This window comes from Trachurus trachurus (assembly GCF_905171665.1).
Source record: "Trachurus trachurus genome assembly, chromosome: 16".
Classification (NCBI taxonomy): domain Eukaryota; kingdom Metazoa; phylum Chordata; class Actinopteri; order Carangiformes; family Carangidae; genus Trachurus; species Trachurus trachurus.
In genome coordinates this window covers 29,803,279-29,819,800 of record NC_139902.1, presented here as the reverse complement: position 1 = coordinate 29,819,800, position 16,522 = coordinate 29,803,279, and the positions used below count along the sequence as shown (strand labels likewise).

Here is a 16,522-nt window from a genome sequence, read left to right as displayed (position 1 = left end):
ACACTCCTCTCACCCGAAGTCCGTTATGTGCTACATGTTGAGCTGCTTTGGACCACACGAAGAGCTGCACTCCGCTTCAGTTTGGTTTCTACTTCTTCTTCTTCAAGTAGCAAAACAAAAAACAAAACAAAAAAAACATAAAAAGCAAATAAATAAAAAGCTCCCACCTTCAGCCGTCCTTTAAAACACACACACACACACACTTACACTTACACACATACACACTCGTCACATACACACTGAGGTAACTGTTGTGAAAAATATACAAAAAAAATGCCCTTTTCTTTTTTTTGTTTAAATTAATCAGGCATCAGAGCGACGACGAAACGGAACGAGCTGAAGGAAGCTTCAAAATAAAATAAAATATGTGCCAGACTTTGGCTTGAAAAACAAAACAAAACAAAACAAAACACTCTCTTTTAAAACAAAAAAAAACCCTGAAAAGAGCGGACAGGTCAGATAACAGGCCGATAGAGAGAGAGAGACTATCTACAGAGAAGAAAAACCAGATCAACAGAAACACATTGATTTCACCCTGTCAGTGGAAACATCAGCTCCACTTATTGCTTTTCTTTTTTTTTTTAAAGGACGACAAATAAAAAGAATAATAAATTAAGGAGGTTATATAACAACTAATTAATCCAAAAAACAAAGACATTTGAAAATACAGACCAAATAATAATAATAATTATAATAATAATACAACAACAACAACGACACAATAATGATAATAGCATTATATTAATTACATTAAAGTCCTGTGTGGTTGATTGTCTCTAAAGTAAAATAAACCGTTAAGTAGTCGTGGGACAGTGTCTCTTGTAGCCCTGAGTACGCGAGTCCCTGATAGGTCGAAAAAAAAAAAAACCCAACACCTTCATGATGTCATGTCCTGAAAGGTGGCGTTTTTTCTCTCTTCTCTTTTCATTTAAATCTTATTTATTTACAGCGGTCGCTCCTGGCAACGCAGTTCAGACAAGTCTCAAAACAGCAAAAAGAAGCTCACGCGTGCTCCTCCGACTCCTGCTTGACGGTGACGTTAGCGGGCAGCGGCGGCAGAACGGGGCTGCTGCGCCGCATCTTGATGACCGACGTCTCGTTCGGGGACTCGTACGTAGTAGCCGCTGCGTAGCTAGCGATGGCGGCCGTAGCGGAAGAAGAGGAGTGAAAGTGCGAGGCCTTGAGGTCGCTCTCGGCTCTCCATAGCATCCCCAGCACCTGCTTCTCCAACATGGCCTCCAGCTCCACGCCGCCGCCCTGCAGCTGCTCCAGCCGCTCGGCGTGCTCGCTCACGTCGAAGCGCTCGATCTCCTCGTTGGCGCGCTGCACCTCCTCCGCGACGGCCGGACTGCTGCTAGCGCTGCCGCTGGCCGTCATGGCGACCATGCAGTAGCCCTTGAGGTGGAGCCGCAGGCTGCACAGGTGGATGTAGTGGCGGTGGCAGTGCGGACACTTGTGCGGGCGCTCGCGGGAGTGCAGCCGCTTGTGCAGCTTGAGGTGGACGAACTGCGTGAACTTGGCGGGGCAGAGCTTGCAGTGGTACGGCTTCTCGCCCGAGTGCAGCCGCAGGTGAGTCTTCAGGTTGCTGGTGCTGCTGAAGCGCTTGTGACAAACCTGACGGAGGAGGAAACAGAAGGAAAAAAGGACGTCAGCATCTCGTTTATCCAGGTCGACAACATCTTCCTCTTCCAAATACAAATGAATAACAGTTTAGACCAGGGGTGTCGAACTAATTTCAGTTCAGGGGGCCACATACAGCAGGATTTGATCTAAGGGGGGCCGGACCGGTGAAATAACAGCATTATAACCTTTAAATACTGAGAACTTTAACCATTTCCCTTTGTTTTAGTGCCAAAAGCACATTATTAACAATTTACGGATGGAAAGTAGCTAGTAATCCGGTACAAAGCATCTTCTCTCATCTCGAAACTAATGTTATTTTGTACAATGTCCCTGATACAAATAAACGTATTAAACTTAAACTTAAATTAAGATGTTTACATACATGAACTGTCCTTTTACAAAAAACATAATGAAATAGAAATTTCTTCTCATGGCGGGCCGGTTTTGGCATTTGACACCCCTGGTTTAGACAGAACAAGCTGATCTAAGGACAACTGAATTGATGTTGGTATCAATATTAGCATTTGACAACAAATGCATCTTTGTTGCAGTGTGTTGCAAAGTGTTGGTGTTGGTGTTTGGTTCCTGGTTTCTCACCTGACACTCGTGCGGCTTCTCCCCGGTGTGGACCAGGTAGTGTTTCTGCAGGTGAGCCAGCTGCGTGAAGCCCTTGTTGCAGGTCTGACACTTGAAGGGTCGTTCGCCGCTGTGGACGCGCAGGTGAACCTGGAGAACAGGAAGAAGGAAGGAAGGAAGAGGAAACGTTATGGGATGTTTCTCTAGAAGACTCTCTAGAGTCGACAGGAACGATAACGAGCTGTTCAATCAAGACGCCGTGGCGCCGGCGCTCACCTTCAGGTTCGACAGCTGTCCGAAGGTTTTGCTGCACACGTTGCACTCGTACTTGATCTTTCCGTTCTGCTTCTTCAGCGGGTACGGCAGCGCCTTGTAGCCCGCCGAGCCGGCGCCGGCGCCACGCTGCTTCACCTTGCTCAGGTTCATGGCCCCCTCCTCATCGTCGTCGTCGGCCAGACACTCGTCGTTGCCGTTGGCGCCGTGGTTGTGGTTGTGGTTGTGGTGGTTGTTGCTGATGTTGTGGCCCAGCAGGGCTGAGGTAGGCTTGGTGGGCATCCGCTCGCTGGGCGGCGACGTGCCGGCCGTCGGCGAGCCGCGGGACGGGGCGCGGCTGCACGTTTCGTGAAGGTGGTACGGGTGGTGGTGGTGGTGGGGTTTGTCCTTCAGAGACGTGGCGGCTGCGGCGGCGGCGGCGGCGGAGAAGGCGCTGGTCGGCCCCGGCAACAGGAAGTCTCTGGCGGACGGGTGCACGTGGTCGGGCATCAGGTAGCGGCGGTCGGACGGCAGCAGCGGCACGTGGGCCGGCAGCAGGCTGCTGTAGAGCGGGTACATCCGGGGGAAGATCCCTCCCACCGCCGGGTGATGCGGCAGGAGGTAGCGGGAGTACGGCGGCGCGGCGGCGGCGGCCGGCGGGTAGAACGGCGAGGACAGCGCGGCGGCGGACGACGGCGGCGAGTACCCGGCGTAGGGGCCGAGGCCGGCGGCCGGGTAGAAGGACGGCGGGCTGCCGGCGCCGACGCTGTCCGGGCTGCTCCTCGCCGACGGGCTGGGCGTGGCCGAGGACTGGTTGCCGGGGGAACGGTAGCCCATCTGCTGGTGGTGCTGCTGGTGGTGGTGGTGGGGGGGTCTGAAGGCCGGGTAGAGGGCGCGCGGGTACAGCGGGCGCTCGGGGCTGTCGCTGGCGCAGCGCGGCGGCCGCGTGGCGAGCGGCCGGCTCGGCTCCTTCTTCACCGATGATGATGACGTTGTTGTGCCGCGCAGGATGGACAGGACGCTGTGCTCCCTTTTCTGGGGCGGGGTCACCGTGGGGGTCGGGGTCGGCGTGGCGGTGGCGATGGCGGGCGACGGACTGGAGGAGTCGACCAGTCGCTCGTCGCCGCTCACCTGCTGCTGCTTGACCTCCAGGAGAGACTGCTCTGAGGAGAGAGAGAGAGGAGAGGAAGGTCAGGGGGCGTGCAAGAGACCGGAAGTGAGGCGTGACAGCCGCCTTTACTTTACTTTACTTTATTTGTTTATTTGGGACAAATAATCGGGACAATGCATATTAATGGACAGTGAGTGCTAGAGTGCCCACAGTAAATACACCGGATTTAGCACATGTGCTAAATTACATCCGTAGTCCCCAAAACAATACAACAATTAACATAAAAAGTCCAATAAGACAGAGGACCATTAGATAACGGGAAAAGTACATTTACATAGTTACAAGGTTAGACATGATTCTATATATAATCTATATAGCTGGAATTAACATGATGTCCTCACTTTCCCAAGATGTCCTCACTTTGTGGGTTAAAAACTTGTTCCGGTCCTCACAACGTAGTATGTACAAGAACACACACACACATACACACAAGTCTGTATGGCTATCTTTGTGAGGACACTCATTAACATAATATATTCCCTAGCCCCCTTACCCTAACCTTAACCATCACTCACTCTAACTTCAACCTAATTATAATATTAACCTAGTTATTATAAAGTCTTAACCCTCAAACAGAGAGAAAGTGAGAACCAGGCCAAAATGTCCTCACTCTGATGGTGTAAAACTCAAACTGGTCCTCACATCTATAGCTATACAAGTACACACACACACACACACGCTCCCCTCTGGGCGACCTCGTGGTAAAAAAAAAAGAAAAAAAGTTGACTGGGCAGTAAACGAGCTTATAGATAATAGACGGCGGCGCTTTAAAGGCCCGACTGCAGCCGTTTAACAGCCGAGATGATGTGCTGCTGCTGCTATAGCTGACATCCTGGGGCTTTTAGAGCGCGCGCGTGTGTGTCTGTGTGAGAAAGAGTGTGTGTGTGAGAGAGAGAGAGAGAGAGAAAGAGCTCCTACTAATCCAGTCTTTCATCATGCAGAGGAGACAGTAGGTGTGAGTGAGTGAGGAGGAAGCTCTTTAATTTGACCTCTTGACCCGGAAACAATAGTGAATGGGCTGGAAAATTAGGAGCTTGATCAAAAGTGTGTGTGTCTATGTGTGTGTGTAAGTGTGTAAGTGTGAGTGAGTGTGTGTCTGTGTGTGTCAATGTGTTTGTGTGTTAAGTGTGAGTATGAGTGTGAACCAAAAGTGGAAGAGTCAACAAATCAGACAGAGGCCTTTGTGTGCAGGCGCCTCTGTGTGTGTAACTTGTCACATGATGTGCATGTTCTTGTACATACTACGTTGTGAGGACCGGAACAAACTTTTAACCAACAGATTGAGGACATTTTTGGGAAGTGAGGACATTTTAGCCGGTCCTCACTTTTTCCAAGGGCTGTTAAGACTTTAGGTTATAATTAGGTTTAAGTTAAGTTAAGAGTAATGGTATAGGCATTTGTTTTGAATGGTTAAGGTTAGGGTAAGGGGCTATAGGGAATACATTATGTTAATGAGTGTCCTCACAAAGATAGCATTACAAGGATGTGTGTGTGTGTGTGTGTGTGGAGTAAGAGTGTGTGTGTAGAAGTGTGTATATAAGAGATGAAGGCTGTCAGAGTAAATCCTGAGCGCCATGCGGCCCCCCCCCTCACCCCCTCACACACACTGGGTGACCCTTGCATCAGTAGTATAGCGGCAATGTAAACACTGAGGTTATCAGCTAGCCTTCCTCCTCCTCCTCCTCCTCTTCCTCCTCCTCCTCCCTCTCTCCAGAAAACAAACAGGGCGGCCATCTTGCAGATATCAATCTGTCAACACGTCCTTCTGCCAGGAAGTTCAAGTAGTCAACAGAGGGAGGGGCCGCTCTACCTCCAACCCCCCCACCCCACAAAGCCTCCCACCTCCTCTGGGCTTTTTTAAGTGGCAAATATATCAGGGTGAATGGCCAACACACACACAGACACACACGAACACACACATGAACACACACATGCGAACACGCACACATGCACAGTGTGAGTTTGCATGTGTTTGAGATGAAAAGACTGGGTGTGAATGTTTTGGCATGTCCTGCTTACAACTATGTGTGTGTGTGTGTGTGTGTGTGGGAAGAGAGAGTGTTTTTGTCGGCGGTCTAGAGCAGACTGTCTTTGAACACAACACACACACACAGACACACACACACACAGACACACACACACATGGCTGACAGGTGCTTTCAAGTGCTAACACTTGAAGAATGCTCGGCGACAACGACAGAAAGAGTGGGAGAAGAAATAGATGAAGAAGAGGAGGAGGAAGAGGAGGAGGAGAAAGTGAAGGAGTGAGACGCTCAGTCATTTAGCTCACACACAAACACACACACACACACACACATGCACACTCATTCACACTCACACTTAAACACACACACACACACACACACACACACACACGTCTGGTTTTGTTATGACTGCGCTGGAAAGGGCAAAAGAGAAAACAGAAAAACACGACGTCGATGTCGTCGAGCTCCTCGGGAATCAAACTATAAAATAATAAAAGTTGTATAAGTTCGGAGCAGCGGCAGCTCTATAGCGCTACCACCAGGACACAACGTGTAATTAAAAAGTTATTATATTATATTATTAACAATAATAAAACAATGACGATCAGAAAACTGAACGATATCTGAGAGTTTAAAAAAAAAATCAAGAGCAACTTTAGATTAAATATACAAAACAAAAACAAAAATTTGCATAATTTAATTATAGGTTTAAAGGAGGAAGTGCAATCATCAGACTTTTATCTCTTCATCTACAAAGAGCGGAAACCATGCTGCGCTTTTTATCGATTCATTTGTTTTATTTTAGCTCATTTGCATGAAGTTTGTTTCGCTTCTGCTTCAGGAAAAAAAAGTTTATTAAACGTTAACACAACGGCGAAGAAGACATAGCAGCCTTTTGGTTATCTGTTTACCCTTTTGCCCTTTAACAAACCAGATTTTGGTTTAACGTCACACTAAGACACCAAGACTGTGGTTGGTTCTAGGTTTTACTCAGCTGGTGAGATCATTTATTTCTGCAGAGCTGCACTCACTCATCTGAGGAACATGTGCTCATCGGAACAGAAAAAAACGGAAAAACACATAAAAAAAGCAAAAGAAACTGAGAAATTGCGCCTACAGGTAAAAAAAAAAAAAATAAAAGCAACATGTAAAGTCAGCAGCAGGTCAACAGCAGCCTGTGGGGCTAAATGACAGAGGAAGCTAATTAGAGACAACACATCGGCCCATACTGTACACACTACACCCCCTGCCTCCGTCCCCCAGGTCATGCGCATTCTTCCTCCCTGCATGGCAGTGGAGTCGCCCAGACTGGCTGTATAGTATTAGCTGCTATTAGCCCCTGCAGTCACACCTGGAAACCCCTCAGCTCCCACTCTCTCCCTCTCTCTCTCTCTTTCTCTCTTTGTTTTCCTCTTAGCTCGCTCAACCCCTTTGATCAGCCCCCTCGGCTAAAGTGGAGTTAAGTGTCCTGAGTGTTTGTCTCTTATTGAAACTTCCTCACAAAACAAAGATAAGTTAAGATAAGTTTTTTTTTTTTTGGTTCTTCCTTTGACTTCAGATTTAAAGGGATAGTTCAACATTTTGGCAAACTGTTTACCTTTAATTGTCGGTGCAAGCTATTTTTAGAACGGCTCAGAGCTACAATACACTACGGAGGCTCATGGAGATTTCTTGGTTTCCCTCATCATCAAATTCATCAAATACACAATCCAACAACTCCAAAACGCTCTGGTGGACAAGTTGTGACCTGCACATTCACCACGCTATGAGATAATAACAGAACTTTACCAGACAGAGTTGTTTTAGAGGTAAATTCAGAGACTTCTTGCTGAAAAACTGTCCCTGAAGGCAACGTGCATCAGCGGTTTTGCATGAATTTACCTCGAACAATAGCTTGCAACGACAATTAAAGGTAACAAACCCACTCCTAAAACAATAGGGATTATGGCAATGAGTCAATTTGCCAAAATGTTAAACTATCCCTTTAAGAAGATGATACTAGTCAATAAAATAAATATATATAATAGGAAAATACAAATATTGATTAGTAGATAAAAGATTAACAGTGTGTCTGTAAAATGTGACGCCGACTTTTAGACATTTTCCTCATAAAAAGGCCATAGAAGACACACACACACACACACAACTACACACACACACTGTCTCTGGTTCTTTTATTGAGGTTGCGCATGCCTCCGTGTGTGTGTGTGTTTCAGTGTGTGTGTCAGTGTGTGTGTGTGCTTTCATGTTAAAAGCGGGTTTTTAAGTGTGTAAGACTGTGGCATTAGGGGCCATATCCCCCTGTCTGTGTAATTACACTGTCACACACACATATACACACACACAGACACACACAAATACAAACGATGGCACTGACAGAGATGAAAGGTTGTCGGTCGTGTACCTCTCTCTCTCTGTGTGTGTGTGTGTGTGTGTGTGTGTGTGAGATAATGACAGGCTGATGTTCAGAGAGGAAGGAGACACGGCTACACTCAAACACACCGTTAGGCTTTAACAGTGGCGACAGGACACACTCAAGACGCACAAACACACACACACACACACCTACAGTACATCGCCTATTGATTTTCTGCAGCTCAGATGATAATAAAAGAAACCCTTTCACAATAAAAGCCCCAACTGCTGTTTTACTTTCTATTTTCTGACCAGTTTATGTTCCTTATAATAAAATAAAATGTAAATAATAAAGACTTACTGAGTTTCTGCATCATCAGCTCTCCGGACGGCGGGTAGTGGAGGCGCCGGGCGAAGTCGTGACAGTACCAGACGAGCAGCTCGGCGCCGGCGGGCACCGGCTTCACCGTGTAGAAGTAGACCTCCATGCCGTTCTGGCACGCCGCCAGGTTCTGCTCCGCCGCCGAGTGGGCCGGGTTCACGTAGCGCATCCAGTTGGAGCGCGTCTCGTCCAGGCCGTCGACGAAGTGGTGGAACTCGTTGTCCGCGTAGATCTGAAGGAACATAAAACATATTAGAGATATTTAAAATCAAATAAAAGCAATGAAAGTCTTTTATTTAAAAAACTTTGCTCTCTCAACTTGAACTCAACGCAGCGACTGAGTAAATGGATCAGTAGATACAGCAAGTAAGTGATTAAATGAGTAGATAAATGAGGCAGAAAGAAGAAAAAGAAGCTAAAAAAGTAACAAAATAATCAAGAAAAATACAAAACAATTTAAAAAACTTGTTGAATTCACTCAGAAAGTTAGAAAACTGACCACTTTATACATATAAAAGATAAAAAACGCTATTAAGTGATTAAATCAGTAGATAAATGAGTCAGAAAGAAGCTAAAAAAGTAACAAAATAATCAAGAAAAATACAAAAATATGATAAAATCTGAGTAAAAAACGTGTTGAATTAACTCAAAAAGTTAGAAAACCAATCACATTATAAATATAAAAGATAAAAAACGCTATTAAGCGATTAAATCGGTAGATAAACGAGTCAGAAAGAAGAAAAATAAGCTAAAAAAGTGACAAAATAATCAAGAAAAATACAAAAATATGACAAAAACTGATTAAAAACTTGTTAAATTAACCCAAAAAGTTAGAAAAGTGACCACGTTATAAATATAAAAGATAAAAAAACGCCATTAAAGTGACTTTAAGTTAATTAATTATCACTATTTCATCGCTCCGTCTCTCTCTCACCATGCTGCTCTCGTCACCTTCATCTCCCTCAGACGAACGAGTGACGATGATGAGGAGGACAAGGAGGAGATCCTCTTTTATATTGAAAAGAGAAAGGACGTCACCTCCCCCTCTCTCTCTCTCTCTACCTCTCTTTCTCTCTCACACACACACTCACTCTCTCTCTACCTCTCTCTACCTCGCTCTCTCGTTTCTGTGTGAGAAAGTGCGATATGAGTATCAACGGAACACCTTTCTGATTTGGTGACTTGCTTGTGGTTTTCGTGCACGGTGGGTCACACACACACACACACACACACACATGCAAACACACGCACACACACACACGCACACATGCACGCACACATGCACGGTGGAAGCAGTGGTCACGTCGGTGGTTTTGTGCGAGTGTGTACTCTCACTGTGAGTTACCGGTAGTGATGGAGTTGAGTGTATTCTTCTGCTGAATGGTAGGTGTGAGTGTGTGTATGCCAGCGTGTGTGTGTGTGTGTGTGTCTCTGTGGGTGTGTGTGTGTGTGTGTGTGTGTGTGGACTTACAGGAACCACAGTGTGACATGTTATTTGTGTAACGGTGACATCACATCCTCGTCTTCCTCGGGCCCAGTTTCCTGTTCCACTGACTTTACGTCACACACAGGGGTCCCTCCGGCTTCTGAGGAAGTGTGTGTGTCTTTCGTCTTTCTCTGTGTGTTTGTACGTGTCTGTATGAATGTGCGTTTTCCGTGTGGTGTGGTGTGGTGTGTGTGTGTATATGTGTGTGTGCGTCTATATACACTCACCCGCCAGAAGTACTTCCTGTTGGCGTCTCGGGGGACGCTGTCAGCTGTGTAGATTTCTCCCACCAGGGGACCGAAGCGAGTTCCTTTGGGGATGTACTCCCTGCTGCACACACCGGCCACCTGCACACAACACAACAACACACAACACAGGTTACACAACATGTCTTTGAAGTGGATTGTGTGTGTGAACATCTTAAAGGGATAGTTCAACATTTTTGGCAATTTGGCCCATTGCCATAACCCCTATAGTCATAGCAGTAGGTTCGTTACCTTTAATTGTTGGTGCAAGCTATTTGAGGCCAATGGGATTTCTTGGTTTTCCCTCATCAGACTCATCAAATACACAATCCAACAACTCCAAAACGCTCTGGTGGACAAGTTGTGACCTGCACATTCACCACGCTATGAGATAATAACAGAACGTTACCAGACAGAGTTGGTTTAGAGGTAAATACAGAGACTGTTGATGAAAAACTGTCCCTGAAGGGAACGCGCATCAGCGGTTTTGCATGAATTTCCCTCTAAAACAACTCTGTCTGGTAACGTTGTGTTATTATCTCATAGCGTGGTGAATGTGCAGGTCACAACTTGTCCACCAGAGCGTTTTGGAGTTGTTGGATTGTGTATTTGATGAGTCTGATGAGTTTGATGAAGGGAAACCAAGAAATCCCATGAGCCTCCGTACGTAGCTCTGAGCAGCTCGCAGCTCTGCTCCGCCGTTCTAAAAACACCTTGCACCGACAATTGAAGGTAACGAACCTACTGCTATGACTATAGGGATTATGGCAATGGGACAATTTGCCAAAATGTCGAACTATCCCTTTACTGTAAAGCTCCAGGTGTTCAAGTGGCTACCTGTACATCAGCGACATGTCATTAAGTCTAATTGTATGAACAATTTCAGCCTCACACAGACACACACACACAGCACCTGTCAGCGGAGACGAAGATTAACGAGTTCAACTTCATGCTTCGCTTCATTAAAGTGTGTGTGCATGTTCATGTGCATCTGCGTGTGTGTGTGTGTGTGTCGTCACACCTCCACTCGTCGCCACATCAAACCAAAACCACCGACTGCCACTTCACAGAGAGGGGAAACATCCAGATACTCAACAACAACACACTAAATCACCTTCTTCTCCTTTTTTTTCTTTCTTTCTTTCTTTGTTTGTTTCTCATCTGATTTAATCAAAGAACGAAAAAAAAGAAAAAAGAAAGAAAGAAAGAAAGAAAAAAGGAAGAAGAAGAGGAGGAGGAAAGCGAGGGATTATGTGCAGACTGAACCCACACAAACAGACGCTGCCGTTCCCAAACTCCTCTCCTCCTTCCCTGGTGACACGGGGAAATCCCCCTCTCTCTCTCTCTCTCTGTGTGTGTGTGTGTGCTGTCTTTGATCAGAGCGACACACTCGGCCCTTTCCCTCCTTCCTCTCTCTCTTCATATCAGCTGATAGTCTCTCTATCTATCTCTCCCTCTCTTTCTTTCTTTCACTCCTTCGTTTCCTCTCCTGATAAGAACTGATGAGAAAATCTATACGATCACGCCGCTCTGCTGCTGCTGCTGCTGCGACCTTTTAAACCCCGGGCAGAGGAGCAGATGTGTAATTAATTAATTAATTTAGACTGTAATTAATTAAATCTAATGAGTCTTGATGCAAACAAGAAGCTCAGATTAAACTCTGAGACACTAAACATCCTGTTTATCAGGTTTTTGTTGCTGAAAACAGAAACTTTATTGTTCCAGTTTTGAGATTTCAGCGTTGATCTTTAGAAAATGATGAGTTCTGGTTTGCAAAAGTCTCTAGAAGTTGAACATTTTCGCTGTGAATTTGAATAAAATTTTATTTTTCAACACTATAAACCTCCCAGGCCACCGTAGCTTTGACATTTGTGTCATGTGGAGATTCAAAACTTCTGTAACTCACTCATTCAAGTTAATTAGTAATAGAGATGCTAAATGTCGCCCCCTGCCAACTCAGACCGGTACTGCAGGTGAGTTCATGACAACAGGGTTTTTTTAAATTTTTTTTTAATGTTTTATAGAGGATGACACACACACACACACACACACACACACTAGAGTATCTGGCTTTCATCATTTCCCTGGACGACAACGATGATGATGAGTTTTAATGGACAAACTTTAATGGAGTTTGAGCTGATGAAGACGCAGCAGCATAAACACACAAACACACAGACACGCACACACCAGTTACAGTGTGTGTGTGTCTGTTTATGTGTGTGTGTGTGTGTGTGTGTGTGTGTAATTCATGCTCCAGGCGTTTCACACACAGATTCCTTTCTCTCCCAAGTGTGTGTGAAGCTTTACGGCGAGACGCGACCCCCCTCTTCATTACATGACCCACTACTGACTCACACATGTACAGATGTTGTGTGTCTGTGTGTGTGTGTGTCTATGTGTGTGTGTGTGTGTGTGTGTGTGTCTATGTGTGTGTGTGTGTGTGTGTGTGTGTGTGTAGAGAGAGTCTGACCTCCTTGCTGTCAGCCGGGTGTTTAAACGTCAGGTTTCGGGGCAGCGAGGCCTCAGCTCTGGTCGTCGTCGTCGTGGCGTCATCATCACCATCTGGCCCCGCCTCCCACGCCGTATCCTTGACGATGTACGTGCACTTCTCCTCGAACTCCGCCTCGGCCCACTGGCTCATGTCCGCCTCCTCCATCTCCATCTCCATGTCCACGTCCGTGTCCGTCATCGTCTCGGCGCCGTCGGAGCCCGCGCTGCTGCTGCTGCTGCCGACGCCGCTGCTGCTGCTGCTGCTGGCAGCCATGGTAACGGTGGCGGCGGACGCCATCTTGGCTCCGTGATGAGAGTCTTCCTGGTCCATGGTGTGCGCCCCCTCACTGGTCAACATGGCCGAGCTATGAGAGGTCGCCTGGATGGAGAGAGGGATGGAGAAAGAGAGAGGGATTTAATTTCATTTATACAAAAACAAAGTGTTAAGAAAGAAAGAAGGAAAGAAAGAAAGAAAGAAAGAAAGAAAGAAAGAAAGAAAGAAAGAAAGAAAGAAAGAAAGAAAGAAAGAAAGAAAGAAAGAAAGAAAAACAGAGAGGTGGTGGAAAAAGGTAATCTAAGAAGGAGGGATGCGGGGGTAAGAAGATAAGAAATAATAAAATGGATAAAAGTAAGGAAATGATAATGAAAAAAAAGAAAGAAAGAACAAGAAATTAAATTAAAGAAAAACCGAAGAAAGAAAAAAAGAAAAGAAAGAAGAAAAGAAAGAGAAAAAAAGACCAAAAAGTATAGCAAATAAGAAAGAGGAAGAAAGAAAAGAGGGAAGAACGAGAAGATGAAGGAAGAAAGGAAGAAAGAAAGAAAGAAAGAAAGAAAGAAAGAAAACAGACAGAGGTGGTGGAAAAAGACAACCAAGGTAAGGAAGAAGGAGGGATGTGGGGGTAAGAAGATAAGAAATAAAATGGATAAAAGGAAGGAAAAGATAAAGAAAAAAAGGAAGAAAGAAAGAAAGAAAGAAAGAAAGAAAGAAAGAAAGAAAGAAAGAAAGAAAGAAAAGGAGATAAAAACAGAGATAAAGGAATGAATAGAGAAGAGAAAATAGGAGGAGAGGAAGAACTGTGATTATTATGTGTGGTGACTCAAGAAGGAGGAGGGGGGTCTGACTAATGCTGCTGTCACACGCACACACACACACACACACACACACACACACACACACACACACACACACACACACACACACACACAGGAAACCGTCTTGTCAACTATTTACAGACTCAGTTACAGGATCAAACTTCATGTGTTCGTTCGTTTCAATCTAATTATTATTATAATGAAATAATTAAAGAGAATTTCAACAAGTCACATTTCTTTCTTTCTTCTCCTCCTCCTCCTCCTCTTTCTTCTTATTTTTCCTTCAGTTTTTAGTTTCTATCCTCACATATATAACATCATTTATCTCACTTTATGTTTCCACACGTTTAAATAAATCAATAAATAGACAAAGCAACAATCTGTCCATCACCCTTGTCTTCCCTGCAGCAGAGAAACAGTGACGCACCAGAGGAAGTGATAGAGGAACTCAACACAACACCGCTCACGTGAAGCGACAGCAGACAACAAGACGCTCAGACTCTCAACTTTTCAGACGCATCTATCTCTCTCTATCTCTTTCTTTTCTTTCTTTCTCTCTCTTTTCTTTCTATTTCTTTCTTTTCTTTCATTCACTTTTCTTGTTTTCTTCACTTGTCTCTATACTTTTTCCTCCACTCAACGTTGCTGCTGCAGCTCTGACAAAGTTTCTGTGTTTTTGATTTGAGAAAGTGTGAATGTGGAGGAATTATCCAGATTATGGACTTGGGATCCCCCCCCTCCTTCTTTCTCTCTCTCTGTCCTCCCCCCTTCTCTCCCTCCCTCCCTCCCTCCTCCTCCCCCTCTTCTTGTCTCCCCCCCTGGGGTTGAAGCCAGAGGAAGGAAACGCTGTCTGTGTCTGAATGAAGCTAAAATTGGAAGCAGAGTGGCACTGCAGCGGAACCGGCAAATCATCCCGACTCCCAGCGCGTGTGTGTGTCTGTGTGTGTCTGTGTGTGTGTGTGTGTCTGTGTGTGTGCATGTGTGTGTGTGTGTTGGTAATGGACAAGATGGTGGTGGTGATGAGGAAGGGAGCGCCAAAACTTTTCCATTTGGGGGGCCACAGCAGCGCAAACAAAACTTCAAACGACGCGATCCCACCCAAGACAATCCCACACACACACACACACACACACACACTGGCAGATATCCACACACACACACACACACACACAGGGACACACACACTCTGGTCGTACCACGCAGACAAGCAGGAAAAGCAGCAGATCTTCAACTGACCACACTTTGTTCTGCAGCCGCAAGAAAGAAAATTATTTCACATCCCAGTGGCTCCATGCACTCACATCCACACACACACACATAAACACGCAAACACACTGAAACATGCACACACACACTTCTATAGTGACTTTAAAACACACTCTGACATTTCCACATTTAAACGCTCACATCACTGGAGACAGAAAAACTTGAAAAACTTCATTTTTCTTGTGTTTTTCTGAACTTTTTCCAAACAAAAACTCAGATTTTCTGCAAAAAATCCTCCAGAAAACCTAAAAATATCAAACTGTTTCACTCCAAATGCAAAAAATAAAAACACACACATGTGCACTCCTCGGCCCTCGACTTCTAATTTGCCTTCAGAAGTAAAAAACGTGTCTGAATATTTCATCTCTCAGCAAGAAACACAGAACCTCTTTTGCATAAAACAGCTGCAACATCGAGAACTAAGAGTGAAACCAAGAACCAAGACACATGAATTCATGTCTCATTTAGACCAACTGAAAACACCAAAAAGCTGAGTCTGCACGCAGCCAGGGGGGATGATGATGATGATGAGAGAGAAATTCACAATAAGATGCATTTAATAAGTCGAGATGAGAAGAAGTGAAAGAGACACAAGTCAGAGGGAAGTGAATGAGAAATAAAACTCAGTGTAAATCCATCAACGACTCCGATGTCTTCATTAAAAACTAATGCAAACTCCTTAACGAAGAAGAAGAATAAGAAGAAGACAGACTGAAGCGCTGAGCAAAAACTTCAACAAGCACGTTTTAATTTAAACATCTGAAAAACGTGGAGCTGTTTCCGTTTAAAACGATCCAAACCAGAGCAAAAACAACAAACAAACACACAAAAAAACAAAAAAATGTAAATTCAACAACTGCAAAAAAAAATCCAGTTAAATTTAAATCGGAAAAATCAGAAACTTCATGAAATTTCCCGTCGGAAACAAGACGCACGGAGTCAAAAAAAGGCAAATAAAAGACATTTAAAGTGATAAAATTTGGATTCAAACTGTAAAAAATCAAACTGTTTCAATAAATAAATGCATTTTAACACATTTTCTAAATTAAAAAACAAAAAAAAAGAAGTTTAAAGCTAAAAAAAAATGATATTTCTTTAGTAAATATAGTTTCTTATTTTAAATAAAAGTGTAAAAAACTCACCGTGTAACTTTGGTCCCATCCACACATAAGGACGAGTGATCAGATCCTCTGTAACTGTGTGTGTGTGTGTCACGGTATATAAAGAGAGAGTGTGTGTGTGTGTGGGACAGGTGCAGTCCGTCCGTCCTGCTCCTCCGAACGAAGCGCTGATACTCCACAGACTGAGTGAGTGTGTGTGTGTGTGTGTCTGTGTGAGTGTGTGTGACACTCAGCGTCCTACGATCGACTAACTGAGAAAACCAACAGTCCTCCTATCTAAGTTGGAGAAGCCCCGCCTCCTCCTCCTCCTCCTCCCCCTCCTCCTCTCCCCCACTCTACTTGCTCCTCCTCCTCCTTCTCATCCCTCCCTCCTCTCCTCCTCCTCCTCCTCTCCCCCTCCCCTCCTCCCTGTCTGCTCTCCCCACACACACACACACACACACACACTGACACACACTTTTCTTTGCGAGGAAGC

The 16,522-nt window shown here is 45.0% G+C and overlaps 1 protein-coding gene across 1 annotated transcript; it reads right to left on the bottom strand.

The window, feature by feature from the left end:
* Positions 1 to 916: 916 nt before the first annotated feature.
* On the bottom strand, positions 917 to 16,095 carry prdm1a (PR domain containing 1a, with ZNF domain; the record flags this gene model as incomplete). Its single annotated transcript, XM_083990512.1, has 7 exons — positions 917 to 1,614; positions 2,221 to 2,349; positions 2,476 to 3,614; positions 8,324 to 8,576; positions 10,058 to 10,177; positions 12,549 to 12,947; positions 16,069 to 16,095. The coding sequence occupies 7 exons, from the start codon at positions 16,093 to 16,095 to the stop codon at positions 1,003 to 1,005; spliced, it is 2,679 nt and encodes an 892-aa protein (XP_083846638.1). The 3' UTR covers positions 917 to 1,002.
* Between the last annotated feature and the right edge of the window lie 427 nt (positions 16,096 to 16,522).